Source organism: Petaurus breviceps, unplaced genomic scaffold (assembly GCF_028583685.1).
Source record: "Petaurus breviceps papuanus isolate PSGF00001 unplaced genomic scaffold, PetGlider_PUasm1.0 37, whole genome shotgun sequence".
NCBI lineage: Eukaryota > Metazoa > Chordata > Mammalia > Diprotodontia > Petauridae > Petaurus > Petaurus breviceps.
Window position 1 is genome coordinate 100,360,011 of NW_027186296.1, and position 14,815 is coordinate 100,374,825.

General features: G+C 39.7%; 1 protein-coding gene across 15 annotated transcripts in view; it reads left to right on the forward strand.

The window, feature by feature from the left end:
* TACC2 (transforming acidic coiled-coil containing protein 2) overlaps nucleotides 1-14,815 on the forward strand; it is a 308,555-nt gene that overhangs the window by 244,655 nt on the left and 49,085 nt on the right. For 10 of the 15 annotated variants that reach the window (XM_069099132.1, XM_069099136.1, XM_069099131.1 and 7 more), the window contains 3 exons: nucleotides 6,656-7,973; nucleotides 11,011-11,046; nucleotides 13,590-13,650. In XM_069099132.1, the coding sequence (XP_068955233.1) occupies nucleotides 6,656-7,973; nucleotides 11,011-11,046; nucleotides 13,590-13,650 (1,415 nt within the window). The remainder of the gene's footprint in view (nucleotides 1-6,655; nucleotides 7,974-11,010; nucleotides 11,047-13,589; nucleotides 13,651-14,815) is intronic. The other 5 variants (XM_069099133.1, XM_069099141.1, XM_069099143.1 and 2 more) reach the window with 2 other exon arrangements.

Genomic DNA, 14,815 nt, shown 5'->3' on the forward strand with positions numbered 1-14,815 from the left:
AGGGCCTTTTTTAAAAAATTGGTATTATTAGGACATGAACTAAAAAACATTTTCTTTAGGTCATAATACTTCAAAGTTAGAAGGGAAATTAGAAGTGAGAAGTTAGAAGCCCCTGGTCTCTGGGCTTGTCCCTGAGATATTGATCAGTTTTTCAAAGATTTGATCAAGGCTTCAAGTGGCATGTTTGCCAGGTTTACTGATGAGGCACAGCTGGGAGGGATAGCTAACAAGCTAGATGTCAGTGATGACCTAAAAAAGTATCTTGGCAAGTTAGAACATTGTGCTAAATAAAATTAGATGACATTTAGTAGGGATAAATTGAAAAGTCTTATGCTTGAGTAAAAAAAACAAAAACAACCCAGGTTCACAAATGAAACATGGGAGGCATGACTAGTTTGTCTGAAGATGATCTGTGGAGTTATAGTGCCTTGTAAGTTCAACACAATATTTAACCTCATTAAGAGAAGCATAGCCGGGGCTGCTAGCTGGTTCGGTGAATAGAGCACTGGCCCTGGAGCCAGGAGGACCTGAGTTCAAATTCAGCCTCAGACAGTTAACACAAAAACTAGCCATGTGACTTTGGGCAAGTCACTTAACACCAATTGCCCTCCAAAAAAGCAAAGAAAAAAAAAGAGAATTATAGCATCCAGTGTGGGGAAGGTGATAGTACTGCAGTCCTTTGCCTTGGTCTGACACCCCTGGAGTATTGTATTCAGTTCAGGGCACTGCATTTTAGCAAGGACATTGCAAAACATAGCTAGGTGGCTCAGTGGCTAAGGACCTGGAAGAGCTGATTTCAAATCCCTTCTCAGACACTAATTTACTCACCATCTGCCTCAGTTTCCTCAATGGTAAAATGGGGATAATAATAGCACCTACCTTCCAGTGTTTAAGACACTTAACTTCCACCTGCTTCAGTTTCCTCAATGGTAAAATGGGGATAATAATAGCACCTGCCCCACAGGGTTGTTATGAGGATCAAATGAGACAACATTTGCAAAACACCTAGCACAATACCTGGCACACAGTAGGAGCTTAATAAATGTTTTTCCCCTTCCATTAAAATGGAGAACGTCTATCTATAGAAGGTCTACCAGGATGGTAAAAAGCCTTGAGAATTTGCCATGTGAGCTGCTGAATACATGGACCTTTAACCCGGAGTAGAGAAGACTTAAGGGGTACGCTATAACTATCTTCAAGAATTTGATAGATTGTCATGTGGAAAAGTGAATTTAAGCATATTTTCAAAATATTTTAATAAATATGAGCCAAATTTTTCCAACTGTTTATTGTAGAAATGATAAATGCTTCACCTTGAGGCTTAGTAAGGCCATCCTGTAGGTAATTACAGCCTATGGAAAATCGGCTTACCCTCAGAGGGCAGAATTTGGAACAATGAGTAAGACTTTGATTGAAACAACTTTTAACTTGATCAACTTAAAACAGAGATATTTAAGAGTGGAATGGGCTGCTTCTGGAGGTAATGAGTTCCCCCACACTATAGGTCTCAAAGCAAAGACTGGATGACCATTTGGGGATGTTGTTGAGGACTCTTTTCCAGGCATGGTTTGGACTTCTGAGGTTGCTTTCAAATCTGAGATTCAGTTTTTCTGTGAAATCTTATCTTGAAGACCTTGTTCCAATCCTGCCTCTTCCATTTCTCTTTCCTTTAATGCAGTTTTAATTTTTCTTGAACTCAATTTCATTTCCTTCCATTTAAAAATTGATAATCTTTTTTTTATCACCACCATTTCCTAATATATTCCCTTAACTTAATCTTCCTTTGTAGAAAGGAAAAAAGACAGTTAAACAGAGCTGAGGGAATCCCTAAATGTGATAGTACATGCAACATTCTCACACTCCTCTACTGAGAGGACAGATATGGGTTTCATCCTTTGCCCTCTGGAACCCACAGAGTTCATTGCAATTAATCTGAGTTCCCTTGCCTTTTAGTGTTTTCTTTACATTATTGTAATCACTGTATATTTTATCTTCTTCATTCTGTTTTCTCTGAATTGCTTGGTATAAATTTTCCCATGTTTTTCAGAATTACTAATATTCATCAGTTTTATGGCACAGTAATGTTCCATTACATCACATATTACAATTTGTTTAGCCATTCCTTGATCGATGTAGCCTCTGTGTTTCCAGATGGGTTTTTTTCTTCTTTATGTCAGAGCAAATGAGTGTTTTGTTATACATAGGGCTTTTGTTTCTTTCTGTCATTGACCTCGTTGGGATATTTTCCAAGTAGTGGGATGTCTGGGTCAAAAGGTATGAAAAATTTAGTGAATTTTCTCACATAATTATAAATTGTTTTCCCAAATGATTAGACTAATTCACAGCTCCATTCCCACATTGTTGGTTTGACTGTCTTCTCATATCTCTTCTAAAATTAACTAATTCCACTTTTAAGTCTCCCTTTTAAAAATTCTAGTTCACTCTTAATCAGCAGCACACAGTTTAGCATTCAATATTTCTCTAATCCTTTCAAATGCATAATTTGTCCCTGCCCCTAATTAGATTATAAAGTCTAGGAGGGCAAGAACTGGGTCATAATACTTTTGTATTTCTCTGTAGGTACATAGAGTAGATGCTTAATATTTTGTAACTGGTCAGTTGATTGATTCAGTGATGCAGGGTTGTATTTAGAATTGGGAGAGGGAGGAAGAAGATGCTAAAGTTTGAATTCATTAATATTCCTTTCCATATCCCTGAAGAAACTAAAGTTATAAGGGAAATCAGTAACTAAGGTGAATTTAAGCATATTTTCAAAATACTTTAATAATATAAATGAGGATTCACCTTGATTATTCAAAATTAGCTAGGGATAGCTGGGTAGCTCATAGTATTTCAAGCCTGGAGTCAGGAAGACTCATCTTTGTGAATTCAAATCCAGCCTCAGACACTTTCTAGCTGTGACCCTGGGCAAGTCACTGTTTGCTTCATTTCCTTATCTATAAAATAAGCTGGAGAAGGAAATGTCTAACCACTTCATTATCTTTGTCAAGAAAACCCCACATAGTCTCAAAGAGTCAGACTCAACTGAAACCACAGAACAACAGCAACAAAATTCAAATTCAACAACAAGCATTTATTCCTTGCTTACTGTAGAAAGACACTGTTCTAGGCACTAGGGATACTGAGATAAAACATGTCATAGTCCCTGTCCTCAAGGAGCTTCTACCCTTCTGGAAGGAAGTGAGGGGTGTGAGCTACACAGAGATAAACATAGTACAAATTAGGATTTGAAGGGATCAAAACAGAATTCCAGAGGAAATTCTCTAGTAACATTTGAAGAGATGAGCAGAGTCTGTTAGTCCATAAGCATTGATTAAATGCTTTCCATGTGCCAGGCACTATCTGAGATAGAAACAAAAGCAAAAACCACAACCAAACATGGAGCTCACATTCTAAGGATGGAGAAAGAGTCAGGATTAGTAAAGGTTTTTTGGAGGAGGTGTTAACTTGAGCTGAGCCCCAAAACAAAAGAGGAGGCGTTGGAAAGGCTAACAGGAAGCTAATAACTCTCCCTCTAAGAATTCCTATAATCTAGAACAAGTTATTTTTGTACAACATAAGGCAACTATCTTTGTAATACGAAATAGATTCTTAGCTCTCAAAGCTCTTCTTGATAAATCTAGGTATAGTATACATCTCAGAAGAGTAACATTGAATGAAAAAAAACACTATCTGGAGATAAAAGTTTTCCGTGATTAGATTTTCTACTTCTTCTAATGTAAGGGTGATTTTTATGCTTCTCCTAACAAAACTGGACCATGGAATCAGATTTTCAGAGGTCAGCTGTAGACTAACCCTCTTCCTGGCATGACCTTTTCCTCATTCTGACTTTCTTTAATGTTTATGTATCCAGTCAGCATCATGCTATGCGGGGCAGTCAGTAACACTTCATTTATTTAGTGGTCATTTTTTCTTGTTTAAACCTTAGTGACCCAGAACAGCTATAACAAACTTAGAAGAATGACTGTTCCAATTAGTGACAGAAATAGCTGAAATTAACCAAAGATGAACACTGGAATCATTGATCACAACGAAAGGACTTTCATTGGTCAGCAATATCTGTAGGTGCTGAAAAGCATGATACACATAGCAAGACAAGGAGAAAATAAATAGAGAAAACAATAGACAAGAGAGAAGAGTGACACACGGGAGGAAGGCTGCTTATTCAATAGGTAGAAAAGATAAATCTCATCTCAAGACAAGAGTCAGAGATAACTTAAAGCTTCCTGGGTGATTGGACCAACGGTGGTACCAGGTAGCATGGAATAAGGAAGTGAGCAGCAGACCCAGTGAACAGGGTAAGAAATGACTTCTATAAATGAATAACTGCGTTGACAGGGACAAAAGAAATATCCGCTAGACCAGCAGAGTGGTCTGTTATCAAGACAAATTGAGTTTTCAGTAGCCCCTGAAGGCATTGCTGTTACAGGCAAATACAAGTATCACTATTTATAATAATGATTGTGAGACATTTAGAAAAGGGTACATTATGTTCAGCATATTCTTTACAAAGAAATGTTTAATGTATTTTTTAGAAGAAAAGGCTATTTTATTTTTCAAAAGTTTTAAAGGAAACAGAGGGAAAAATAATGCATCCAAGATTCACCATCTAACCAACCATTCCATAGGCATCACTATGCATTTCTGTGGGCTTGTTCCCCAGTTGTTTCAGGTAGTCAGGTGTAAGTTGGGTTCATGTTATGTCCACAAACTATTTCTTTTGGGTAGGAGTCATGTAAACAGCCAATAGACTGATATATGCAAAACTAAACCACTAGCTTCATTTGGGGGGGTCCATTTTTTATTACTGAACTGTCTGAATCGACAATTTTTCCTCATGTTGTGTTGATACAGCCAAAGGTACACTCCAGCTTGCATTATTGACTCTCCTGTGAGCATCTTCTCCTTTCTTCTGTTTTATTTTGTGACTATACATCTACATATTTACCTTTGGGAGGTGGTGTGGTATTCTTGACCAGCACCAATACTGAGAAATTTGTAAGAGGTTTAAAAAAAAATCCACCTTTTCTCAGTTTGCATGGCTGAAATCTGGCAAAGTTTGTCACCTATGTGTGACAGTGTAGGGTTGGATGCATTCAAGGACCATCCTAACTCTACTTCAGCTAACTTCAAGCTAACCTTGGCCAATTCAAATCTGCTGGATCCAAATGTGGACAGTTAGAATTGGCTACAGGGGCTGGGGTCCTAATGGAATGATAATTATTTTTACTGTTTAGCAGCCATCATGTTACATTTGGAATTTGCTAAACTTCATTTCTAACCTGTCATACTGGATATTGGATTAATAATGATTCTTCCATGAGATTTTCCATCTGCAGAGAACAGATATTTTTAATTGTGGGAGTTTTCACTGATAGTAAGTACAATTTGTGGTTATCTTTGCTCCCAAGAGAAGTTAGGCCATATGGTTGGAGGACCATTATAGCTTCATGTTATCTTATGTGTATGTATAAAAGAATACAGCTTTGCTAATATTTCATGATAGAGCAAAAGCATGTTAATCCTTGGTCTATTATTTCCATAGCCTGTTTCCTTGCTTCCCTTCTTTTCCATGCCTACCTTGTGGCCCTCCTATTAAATCATTCTTTGAAGGGCCTAGATTAGGAGAATTTTCTGAGACAATATGGAAAAATAGAGAGGTTTCCTCTTTTAGTATACAATATTACTTCTACCCCAAATGGGTATGCAGTGGCAAAGAACAGTAATTCTATAAATTTTTTTTGGTGTTAATTTCAAACTTGTATCTTTCCCCAAAAGAGGAAAATTAGCAATTTCTCTAAGGTTAGTACTTATATAAATTGGATTTTTAGAATGGGGAAAACACTTTAACATGGTGCTATTGGAAGACAGGACCATTGTCTATATTATAGGGAGACTAGAAAAAGTCATTTTTATGTAAAGTTATATTTTAGAGGACGAGATTTTGTTTTTCAATTTCTTTTAAGCTATGTGATAGTGAACAAGTGAATCTTATTAGTGAATAAGATTCTCCCATTAAAAATTAAGTTCATTGTAATATATCAGTAGTTTGGGGCAGACACTAAAATGGAGGTCATCATGCCCCAATTAAAAAAAATAATCCGCATTACATGTTACTGGGGCTAATTGTAGGTACATTAAGAACCCCCGATTTCAAAGAGAGATACACATGCCTACAGATAGAAAGAAGCCTGTAAGGACTCCTTGAGCTCTAGATTACCATTTAGAAGTTACTTGATCCAGTTTTTAATGTGGAAACCCCAAGCTTATAGTCTCTTCCCTCTTATGACTAGGTATCCAGCTATGGAATATCTGAGCTAGGGACTTATACTTTTTCAGATTTCTGGACACACATTCAGTAGTTTCTTGTAGGCAATTCATTATTTCCTCTCTTTAGAACTTGCTTGAAATTGTTTATTTATTAACTTGGAAAAATGGATTCTCAAAATCTTGGAGCCCAACCTAGTGGTCATCCAGTGAGCCCCTGAAAAAGAGCTGTACCCCCTTTTTAGCTGATGTTGTTGCTTTGAAATTTCCTTACTAGTTCTGAAAACTTACAATTCTGGCTGAGGGAAAGGAGAAGTCAATGCTGAACATCTCCTTGAGTGTGACCTGTTTGTTTCTGTTCCCACAGGGCTGTGTTCTGAGACCGTTTCCATCACAGATGTGCCGCATAGTGAATCAGTGGAAGGAAGCCCTTTCCGTCCTCCATCGCATTCTTTCTCTACCGTCTTTGATGAAGACAAACCAATAGCCAGCAGTGGGACATACAACTTGGACTTTGACAACATTGAGGTGGTAGATACTTTACAGACCTTGGAACCCAGCTCCTCAGATGCCAAGAATCGGGACTCCAAAGTGAATGTCCGGAGAAAATCGACAGACTCTGTCCCAGTCTCCCGATCTTCCTTATCCCGATCTCTCAGTTTGCAGGCAAGTGACTTTGATGGTGCAGGTGGTGCCTCTGTGGAGAATAACGAGGCAGGGGCAGTAGCAGCTGATGCCTACAGCACAGGTACAACCAGTGCTTCTAGTACCCTTAAGAGAACTAAAAAACCCAGGCCCCCTTCCTTAAAAAAGAAACAGACCACCAAAAAGCCCACAGAAACACCACTGGTAAAAGAAACACAGCAAGACCCAGTGGAAGAAAGTCCTGTTATTAGTGAGGAAAACCCAGCATCTGAAACAAAAACTGAATTGAGTAATATAGAAGGTTCAGGACCAGAGCTGTCAGAGGAGAGCCCACTGGACACTACTGCTGCATCCAAAGCAACCTATCCCCTGGACCCTGATAGTGCCGAAGGGGATATTCCACCCAACACAGGCAACAGCAAAGTGCAGAACTCACCCCCCATTGGGAAAAAGACACTGCCTCTGGCCACAGCCCCAGAGGCCGTGGACGTGACCCCATCTGACACTGGAGGGCAGGAGAACTCCCCAGCCAAAGGGCTCTCTGTAAGGCTGGAGTTTGACTATTCTGAAGATAAAGGAAGTTGGGACGACCAACTGGAAAACCCCCCTCCTCCCAAAAAGATAGGTAAAAAGCCAGTTGCCAAGATGCCACTAAGGAGGCCAAAGACTAAAAAGACGGTGGAAAAACTGGATAATGCTCCTGCCTCACCCACTAAGTCCCCTGTTGACCCTAATGAAATCCCTATCTCCAAAGGCTCCTATACCTTTGATATAGATAAATGGGATGATCCCAACTTTAACCCCTTTTCTTCCACTACGAAAATACAAGAGTCTCCCAAACTGCCCCAACAGACATACAACTTTGATGCGGACCTCTGTGATGACTCTGTTGACCCTTTTAAGACATCTTCTAAGATCTCTAGCTCACCTTCTAAGTCCCCAGCTTCTTTTGAGATCCCAGCCAATGCTGTTGACGCCAATGGAGTGGAAGGAGACAACCTAAACAAGCCTGCAAAGAAAAAGAAGACGCCGCTAAAGACGTAAGTTCAAGGGTAGAGTTGGATCAGGATTTTGGAACGGGTAGCGGATATTAGAGTGATTCTCATCTTGGTGCCTGGATACATTTATGAAGGCTTTTGGCCTGATCATCAGTCATGAAATGACATTGGACAGGTAGAATATCTTGTCCTATTTTTTGCAGCAGTTGTCATGGCATTTTCTCCATCATGTAAAGGATGCACATCTAAGAACTACCATCAAGAGATTCCTTTAGAGGTTGGATTCCTTGAGCTTTTGTCTCAATAAGTTAGTGTTTTTAAGATTTCATTCATTTTTGGCTAAAGTCCTTAGCCTCACGCATATGATGGGTGATGTCTTTATATAGGATAAACACTGAATCCTTTAGAAACAAAACAATTTAGGAAATAAAACAGGGGAAGAACTTTCTCATCTTCATCTACGCACCTTCTTGGCCATTCCATGTATAAATTTGTTTCCTGGAATGGCTTAGTGACCAGGATGCCCAGATATATTCATTATCTGTAAAATGCTAGTAATGATTTTTTGCAGTGATTCTTATCTGAGGAGAAACCAAGGAACCATCTCTGTTACAGACCCAACTTGAACTTAATTCACTCTCTCTGGTTTCAGAAGGAAAAAAAAATTCATCATTTCCCTTTGAACTTCTAGGATCAGCACCTCAGCACCTTCCTCCCTTCCTTTGCAATCAAAGGTTCAAAACCCCAGTTGTCTAAATGGAACAAATAAAACTCTGAAGGAAGGAACAATCTTGGCCAAACTCTGTCAGCCCATTAAAAATAACTATTAGAGGTGATATACTTTTAAATTTAGATTTATGTTGAATGTGATGAGCTCTCTAGGCAACCCTATGAATTATAGAGAAGGAGCAGTCCTGCATTGGTAGACATTACTTATTGCGTAGTGAATAGATTGGGAGTCAGGAAAACTTGGGTTCAGATCCTACCTCAGATAGTAGTAGTAGTAGTGGTAGTGGTAGTGGTGGTGGTGGTGATACTGCCATCACCACTGTTATTTCTAGTACTACTTCTACTACTACTACTAGTACTAGTACTACTACTACTAGTACTAGTACTACCACTACTACAGCTACTTAACTAGCTAGAATTTACATATAGTGCTTTAGGGTTTGCCAAGTATTTTTATACATATTACCTAATTTTATCCTCACAACAGTCCTGGGGGGTAGGAGTTATTACCCCTAGTTTATAGATGAGGAAACTAAGGCAGATCTAGGTTAAGTGATTTGCCCACTGCAGCAGCAAGCACCCCAAGTGTCCTCAGGGTTACTGCCACCACAGGTTCTTGGATCTGCTTTGATAAAGGAAAGCAACTCAAAATGGGTTAACAAGCTTACTTTAATCAGTCAAATATGTATTGTTTACCTAGTTCAGGGGAAAGAGGTCAGCACCCTGAACTTCAGAATACACAGAATTATCAGGACAGAAACAGATCAAGTAGACAGATTTCCAAACTGTCCAACCATTACATCCATATCAAATCAACATCTGGGTTTCAACATCTGGGTTTTTCAAAGCCGGGGGCCTCTGGACAACGGCTTCCCAGAATCCATATCAAATCACAGAACACTTCTCAAAGTGAGCCCCAAAACAAAGCTACATCAGGGCTTTTCTACTGAAAAACAAGCCTCCCACCCCAGGCTCTAGGTGCACTTTAGCCTAGGGGCAGGGAAGATCTTGAAAATTTACATTCCCATTACACCCACTTGCAAAGTGACTGAGTCGAGATCTTCCTGACCCTCTTCTGTGCCACCTCACTGCCTAACAGTGTGACCTCAGGAAAGTCACTTGTTTGTATCTCAGTTTCCTCACCTGTAAAATGAGGGGGTTGTACTTAAAGACCTCTAAGGTCCTCTCTATCATTATGTCTATGATCTTTTGAGTTCCCTCCATCCTTGCAATCACAGGGTCAGTCCCAATCACTCCTCTAAGAGGAATTCGTGGGTAGCTCCTGTAACATGTATCCAGATTCAGAGGCCAGCTGGCACCTTAGTAAAGGTATTGAATGTACATCTAATGCTGTTATCTGCTTAGATGCCTTGCACTCTCCCTCCAGTGGGGTTTCGTGCCTGGAACCTTTGAAGATTTCACAATTCCTTTGTGTCCAGTCATCACACTGGGCAGCCCCAGAACAAAGGACAGCTGCTGGCCTCTATCTGCCCACTTAGCCTTAAATAGAGAACAGGTGGTCTGCTCAGCTTGCGGTCTGAACCATTCCCAGGATTTAACATTGCAAAGCGACTCAGGACTGTATTTATATTTAAGAGGAGACAGCCTTGAGATCACCTTTAGCAGGAGAGAAGGATCAGACAAGTTGGGAAACAGGTTATGATGTTTCCTATCTCTGTTTACCCAAACACACCTTTTTTTTTTTTTAGAGAATTAGTCAGAATCACTGGCAGGAATCATTGTGTCCCAAGCTTCAAATGGAAGGAAGGCACATTCCTGTCATCTAAAATGCTTGCCAGCAATCCTCTTCTTTTGGTGAGGAGAAGGAAGGGGAAGGGATCAATGAAACGGACATAAGCTAAAAGAAAACCTATTTCTGCATCATCTTATTATTCCTAGTCCCTTTATTGATCTCCTTGAGAGCTTGTGGGCATGTGTTGCCAAGTCAACAAGTCAAGCCAACATGAATTATTAAGCATCTGCTATGTGCCAGGGATTGGAGCTACCACAAAAGGCAAAAAAAAAAAAAAAAGCATGCTAAAGCAAGATGCAACTATTCTAAGCAGTCTCACACTCCTGCCTCCCAGGTATCATTTCCTGTGTGCACACACACTCTCTATGGCTTGGGAAATGCCCTAAAGATGTGCAAAGAAACACCAGAAGGCTTAAATCAAGACCTTCCCAGAGATCCTCCCTCCTCCCACAATCTTGAATGTTTGTAACTTTTCCAGTGGTCTCTACAGTGGATGGTGATTTTTTTCCTAACATTAATAACCAGTTGTCTGCAGATTTATCTATTTTGTCAGTTCCTTCTGTCTGTCTCTCTTTTTCTTTGTCTTTTTTGTCTTAGGATGGTAGAAGATGTGATGTCTGTATGTTCTCTGTTGTAAGTAAACTTAATGGAATCAGATTCTTATGCTAAAAAGGGCTTCCCTTCTTAAACCCCATCTCTCATCCCCATTTGTTTCTGGCTTCTTTGCTCTCCAATTCATGGCTGTTCCATACATGTTTCTGTGGCATGATGGGGAATTATGGGGCATGGGGCTTCATATTAGTGGAAACCATTTTTCTCATTTGTCATTTTCTTATTTGAAATTGCTTGCCTGCTTTTTGGGAGTGAAACTTTTTTTCTCCCCATTTTTGATGTTATCATGAGAACCTGCTCTCTTATTTTTTTCTTTGCATTTTTTCCCTTTCATCATCAATTGGATGGGTGGAAGATTGCTTTGGATAACACCGTGGCTCAATTTACAACTGTCCACCAAGATTTGAATCCATAGATTTGCGTTCACAGCCAGCCCTTGGGTAGAGCTTGTTCTTGCTAATGGACAGAGCTGAAATGTTTTAGTAATTTCAAACTGATAACGAAATTCACAGATCCAGAAGGTGCTGAGCCCTCAGGCCAGAAAACTTTTTTTCTTTCTTTCTTTCTTTTTAAATATGGTGTGCACGGATGTTAGAGCAATCCACAGCCCTTCACACATTCCCCTCCTTGTCTTTGAAGACACTGACAGGCTGTCAGTTGGAATGCTTCCTTGGCATCCATATATGGTCATGCTAGGCTTTGATAAAAGCAGAGCTGACTGCCTCTAAGCTGTTGCTGCTATGCCCTGGCCTACAGAGCTCTATTGAACAGCTCAGGTGTGGAGAAGAGGGAGGTAGCTTCTCTTCCTTCCCTTCCTAAATAATGAAAACCAGCATGATCTTAAGCAAGTACCTGGAAACCCCCATGCAAAACCCTGGGGGAGGATACTTGCTTCATCTGGTTCTCTTCTGCTAAAGGGACTTCTGCTAACCCTTCAGAAACATTTTTAAAATATAAATAAGCATATAATATATATATATATTTATATGTGTGAAAAAATATATATGCAGACCTTTCTTTTGGCTGCTCTCAGGGAAAGTGCTGTTGCTATTTTGTTTTATTTTTAATATAACAATGCCATTGTTGGAATATTATGGTTGAAAGAAAGTGAAGAACTGGATTGCCAGAAGTCACACTTAAGGAAAGGGGGGGATGAGTTAAAAAGGGATTAGGATGAATATAGCAGTCACTTCCCTTGTGTAATCACAGCCCAACCCTCAGGTGTATATGTAATGTTTCTTAAGGCTGTGTCACAGAATGTGAAAACTCTGCTTGCTTAAAAATGACCTGATGTATTTACCCAAGCTATTGTATATTAATATATTATTCTCTACTTCCCAAACTCTTTTCTTGTCTGTATTCATCTACTAATACCCTGAGAGATGTAATTTTGGGCTCTCCCTCCTCCCAAGCTTACATGGTGCCTGTCCTATGGCAGGTGTTTGGAGACTGGGTGCCTTGCACACTTCTAGATTCTTAGTGAATTGAATCCATAGGAAGTGTGGAGTCTAAAACTACCCCATTGTAGTTGGTAGATCTGTATGAGATCTTGAGAGATCATCTAGTTCATTTTGCTACCTTTTGTCAAGGTCAGCAGTGTGCTGATAAATGCTTAACAGCTAGCTCGCCAAAAGAATAAATCAATAAGTGTAAGTGTGACACACTTTTAGGTTTCATCTGCATCATTAACATTTTCTCTGTTACTTTATTAAGTCAAGACAGTCAATAAAATAATAAATCAAGTCCGATTTGTAGTGTTTACCAATTTTCAATGCTCACACAGAAAATTGCCTCTCACGAGCTGGCTTCTCACTTATCCCCTCTGAGAGAAATGAGATTGCATATATAAATATACATAAAGATGTACATACATTTCTGCATATGCATATATGTGTATATGTGGATGGATAGATAGGTAGAGAGATAGAATGAAAAAGTTCTTCAGATAAGGAGATGCTCTAAATATTCTTTATAAACACCTGTTAGCCCTCACTTCCAGTTTTGTGACCAGATGCGGCTGCTCTCTGGCAATCTGGTTGTGAGCTCTACCCCCAGCCAGACAACTATAAAAAGAATACAGAATACCTGCTTCATAGGTACGTGGTGAAGTCAAGCAAGGTAACACTTGAGAAGTCCCTAATGGCTCATCCACTAAAGGTAGAATGTTTTAAAAGTAAGGCAAGCCCATCGATTCTCCCTTCCCTTGGTCTGATGTTCTTTTATGAGACAACCATGTTAATTGGCTAAAGCATTGGCTTTTTGCAAGTATGACCCAAGTCTAGCCTACATCATCTTCACTTTCTGGATCCCTTCTCCAAAATGGCATCCATTTGTTATTGATGCAGCTTTATGTTGCTTTTCCTTGGGAACAAATTAGGAGTAGTTACTAAAAACACAATTTATTTTCAGGAGGGATGTATTTCAGTAATGCTGGTGTGGTGCACATGGGAGTATGGAGCAGTATGGGCTAGCAGGAATGGCGGTTGTAGCCCGCTTTGTATCGTGACACAACGGGTTCTCTGTGCCTCTGTTTGTTGTGTTTACATTTTAAATTTTGTTTCCAGTGATACATTTAGGGTGAAAAAGTCTCCAAAACGGTCTCCTCTGTCTGATCCACCTTCACAGGTATATAATCTTTTTCTTTTATTTATAATTTTATTGCTCATATGGGGAAGATCTGAAATGAATATTTTTAACCCCTTACTGCCAGGCCTGTATAAATTTTCCGCTTGGGATGGTTAAGTTTCAGGTGGGGTTGGGGGTGGGGCAAGAGGCAGCATGGAGGAGTTACTGGAAAGACCTGGGTTTTCTTCCTAGCTCTGACATTGTGATACTTAACACCTCTGGGCCTCAGTATCCTCAACTGTTAAACAAAGGGATGGTACCTTCTATGTGTATTTCACAGAGTTGTGGTGAGGTTCAAATGAAATAATACATGTGCAAGTGCTTTGTAAAACCTGTATAATGTGCAAGGCACCTATAGGGTATCAGGGTTGTTATTGTATTACTCTGCTTGATTTGAGGCATTTCTCAGTGACAGACTTACAGAGTCTGAATGATGGAAAGGACCTCAGAGCCCATCAAGTCTGGTCAGACTCATTCCTGCATAGTTATCCCCTCTGCCGTGATCCCACATCATTGTAATGTCAAATAGCCAAGCTCTTCACTCTTGAGAAATATAAGAAAATTACTTAAGGATATTATACAACTTTGAAAGCAGCTTTCTTAGCTTTGTGGAGGTAGAATTTGCTTGTTTCCATTACCCACAGGAAAACCCAAATAATGCTTTAACAAATTATATACTTTTAAGACACCAACTTCCCCTGTTATTGCTAAAAGCAAACACAAAAATACAATGGTATAAGTCAGAGGATAATAGCTGGAAGGGACCTTCTAATCTAGCTTCCTCATTTGACAGATAAGAAAATGGAGGCTGAGAAAGGCCAAGTGATCTGCCCAGGGTCCTGTCACAGTAGCAAGCAGAATGGGTAGGATTCAAACTCAGCTCCTCTGACTGAATCCAGGGCTCCCTCCTCTATACCATTATGCCTTAGAGCCAAAGGGATTTATGTTCCTTGAGAATATGATAGTTAGGAGGTAGAAACTCAAATGATGAGCATCTAAATGAGCTACCTTCTTACATTTCTTTAAGAGATTATTTCAGGGTGGCTAGGTGGCACAGTGAGTAAAGCACCAACCTAGAGTCAGGAGGACCCGAGTTCAGTTCCGGCCTCAGACACTTAACACACACACACACACACACACACACACACACACACACACACACACA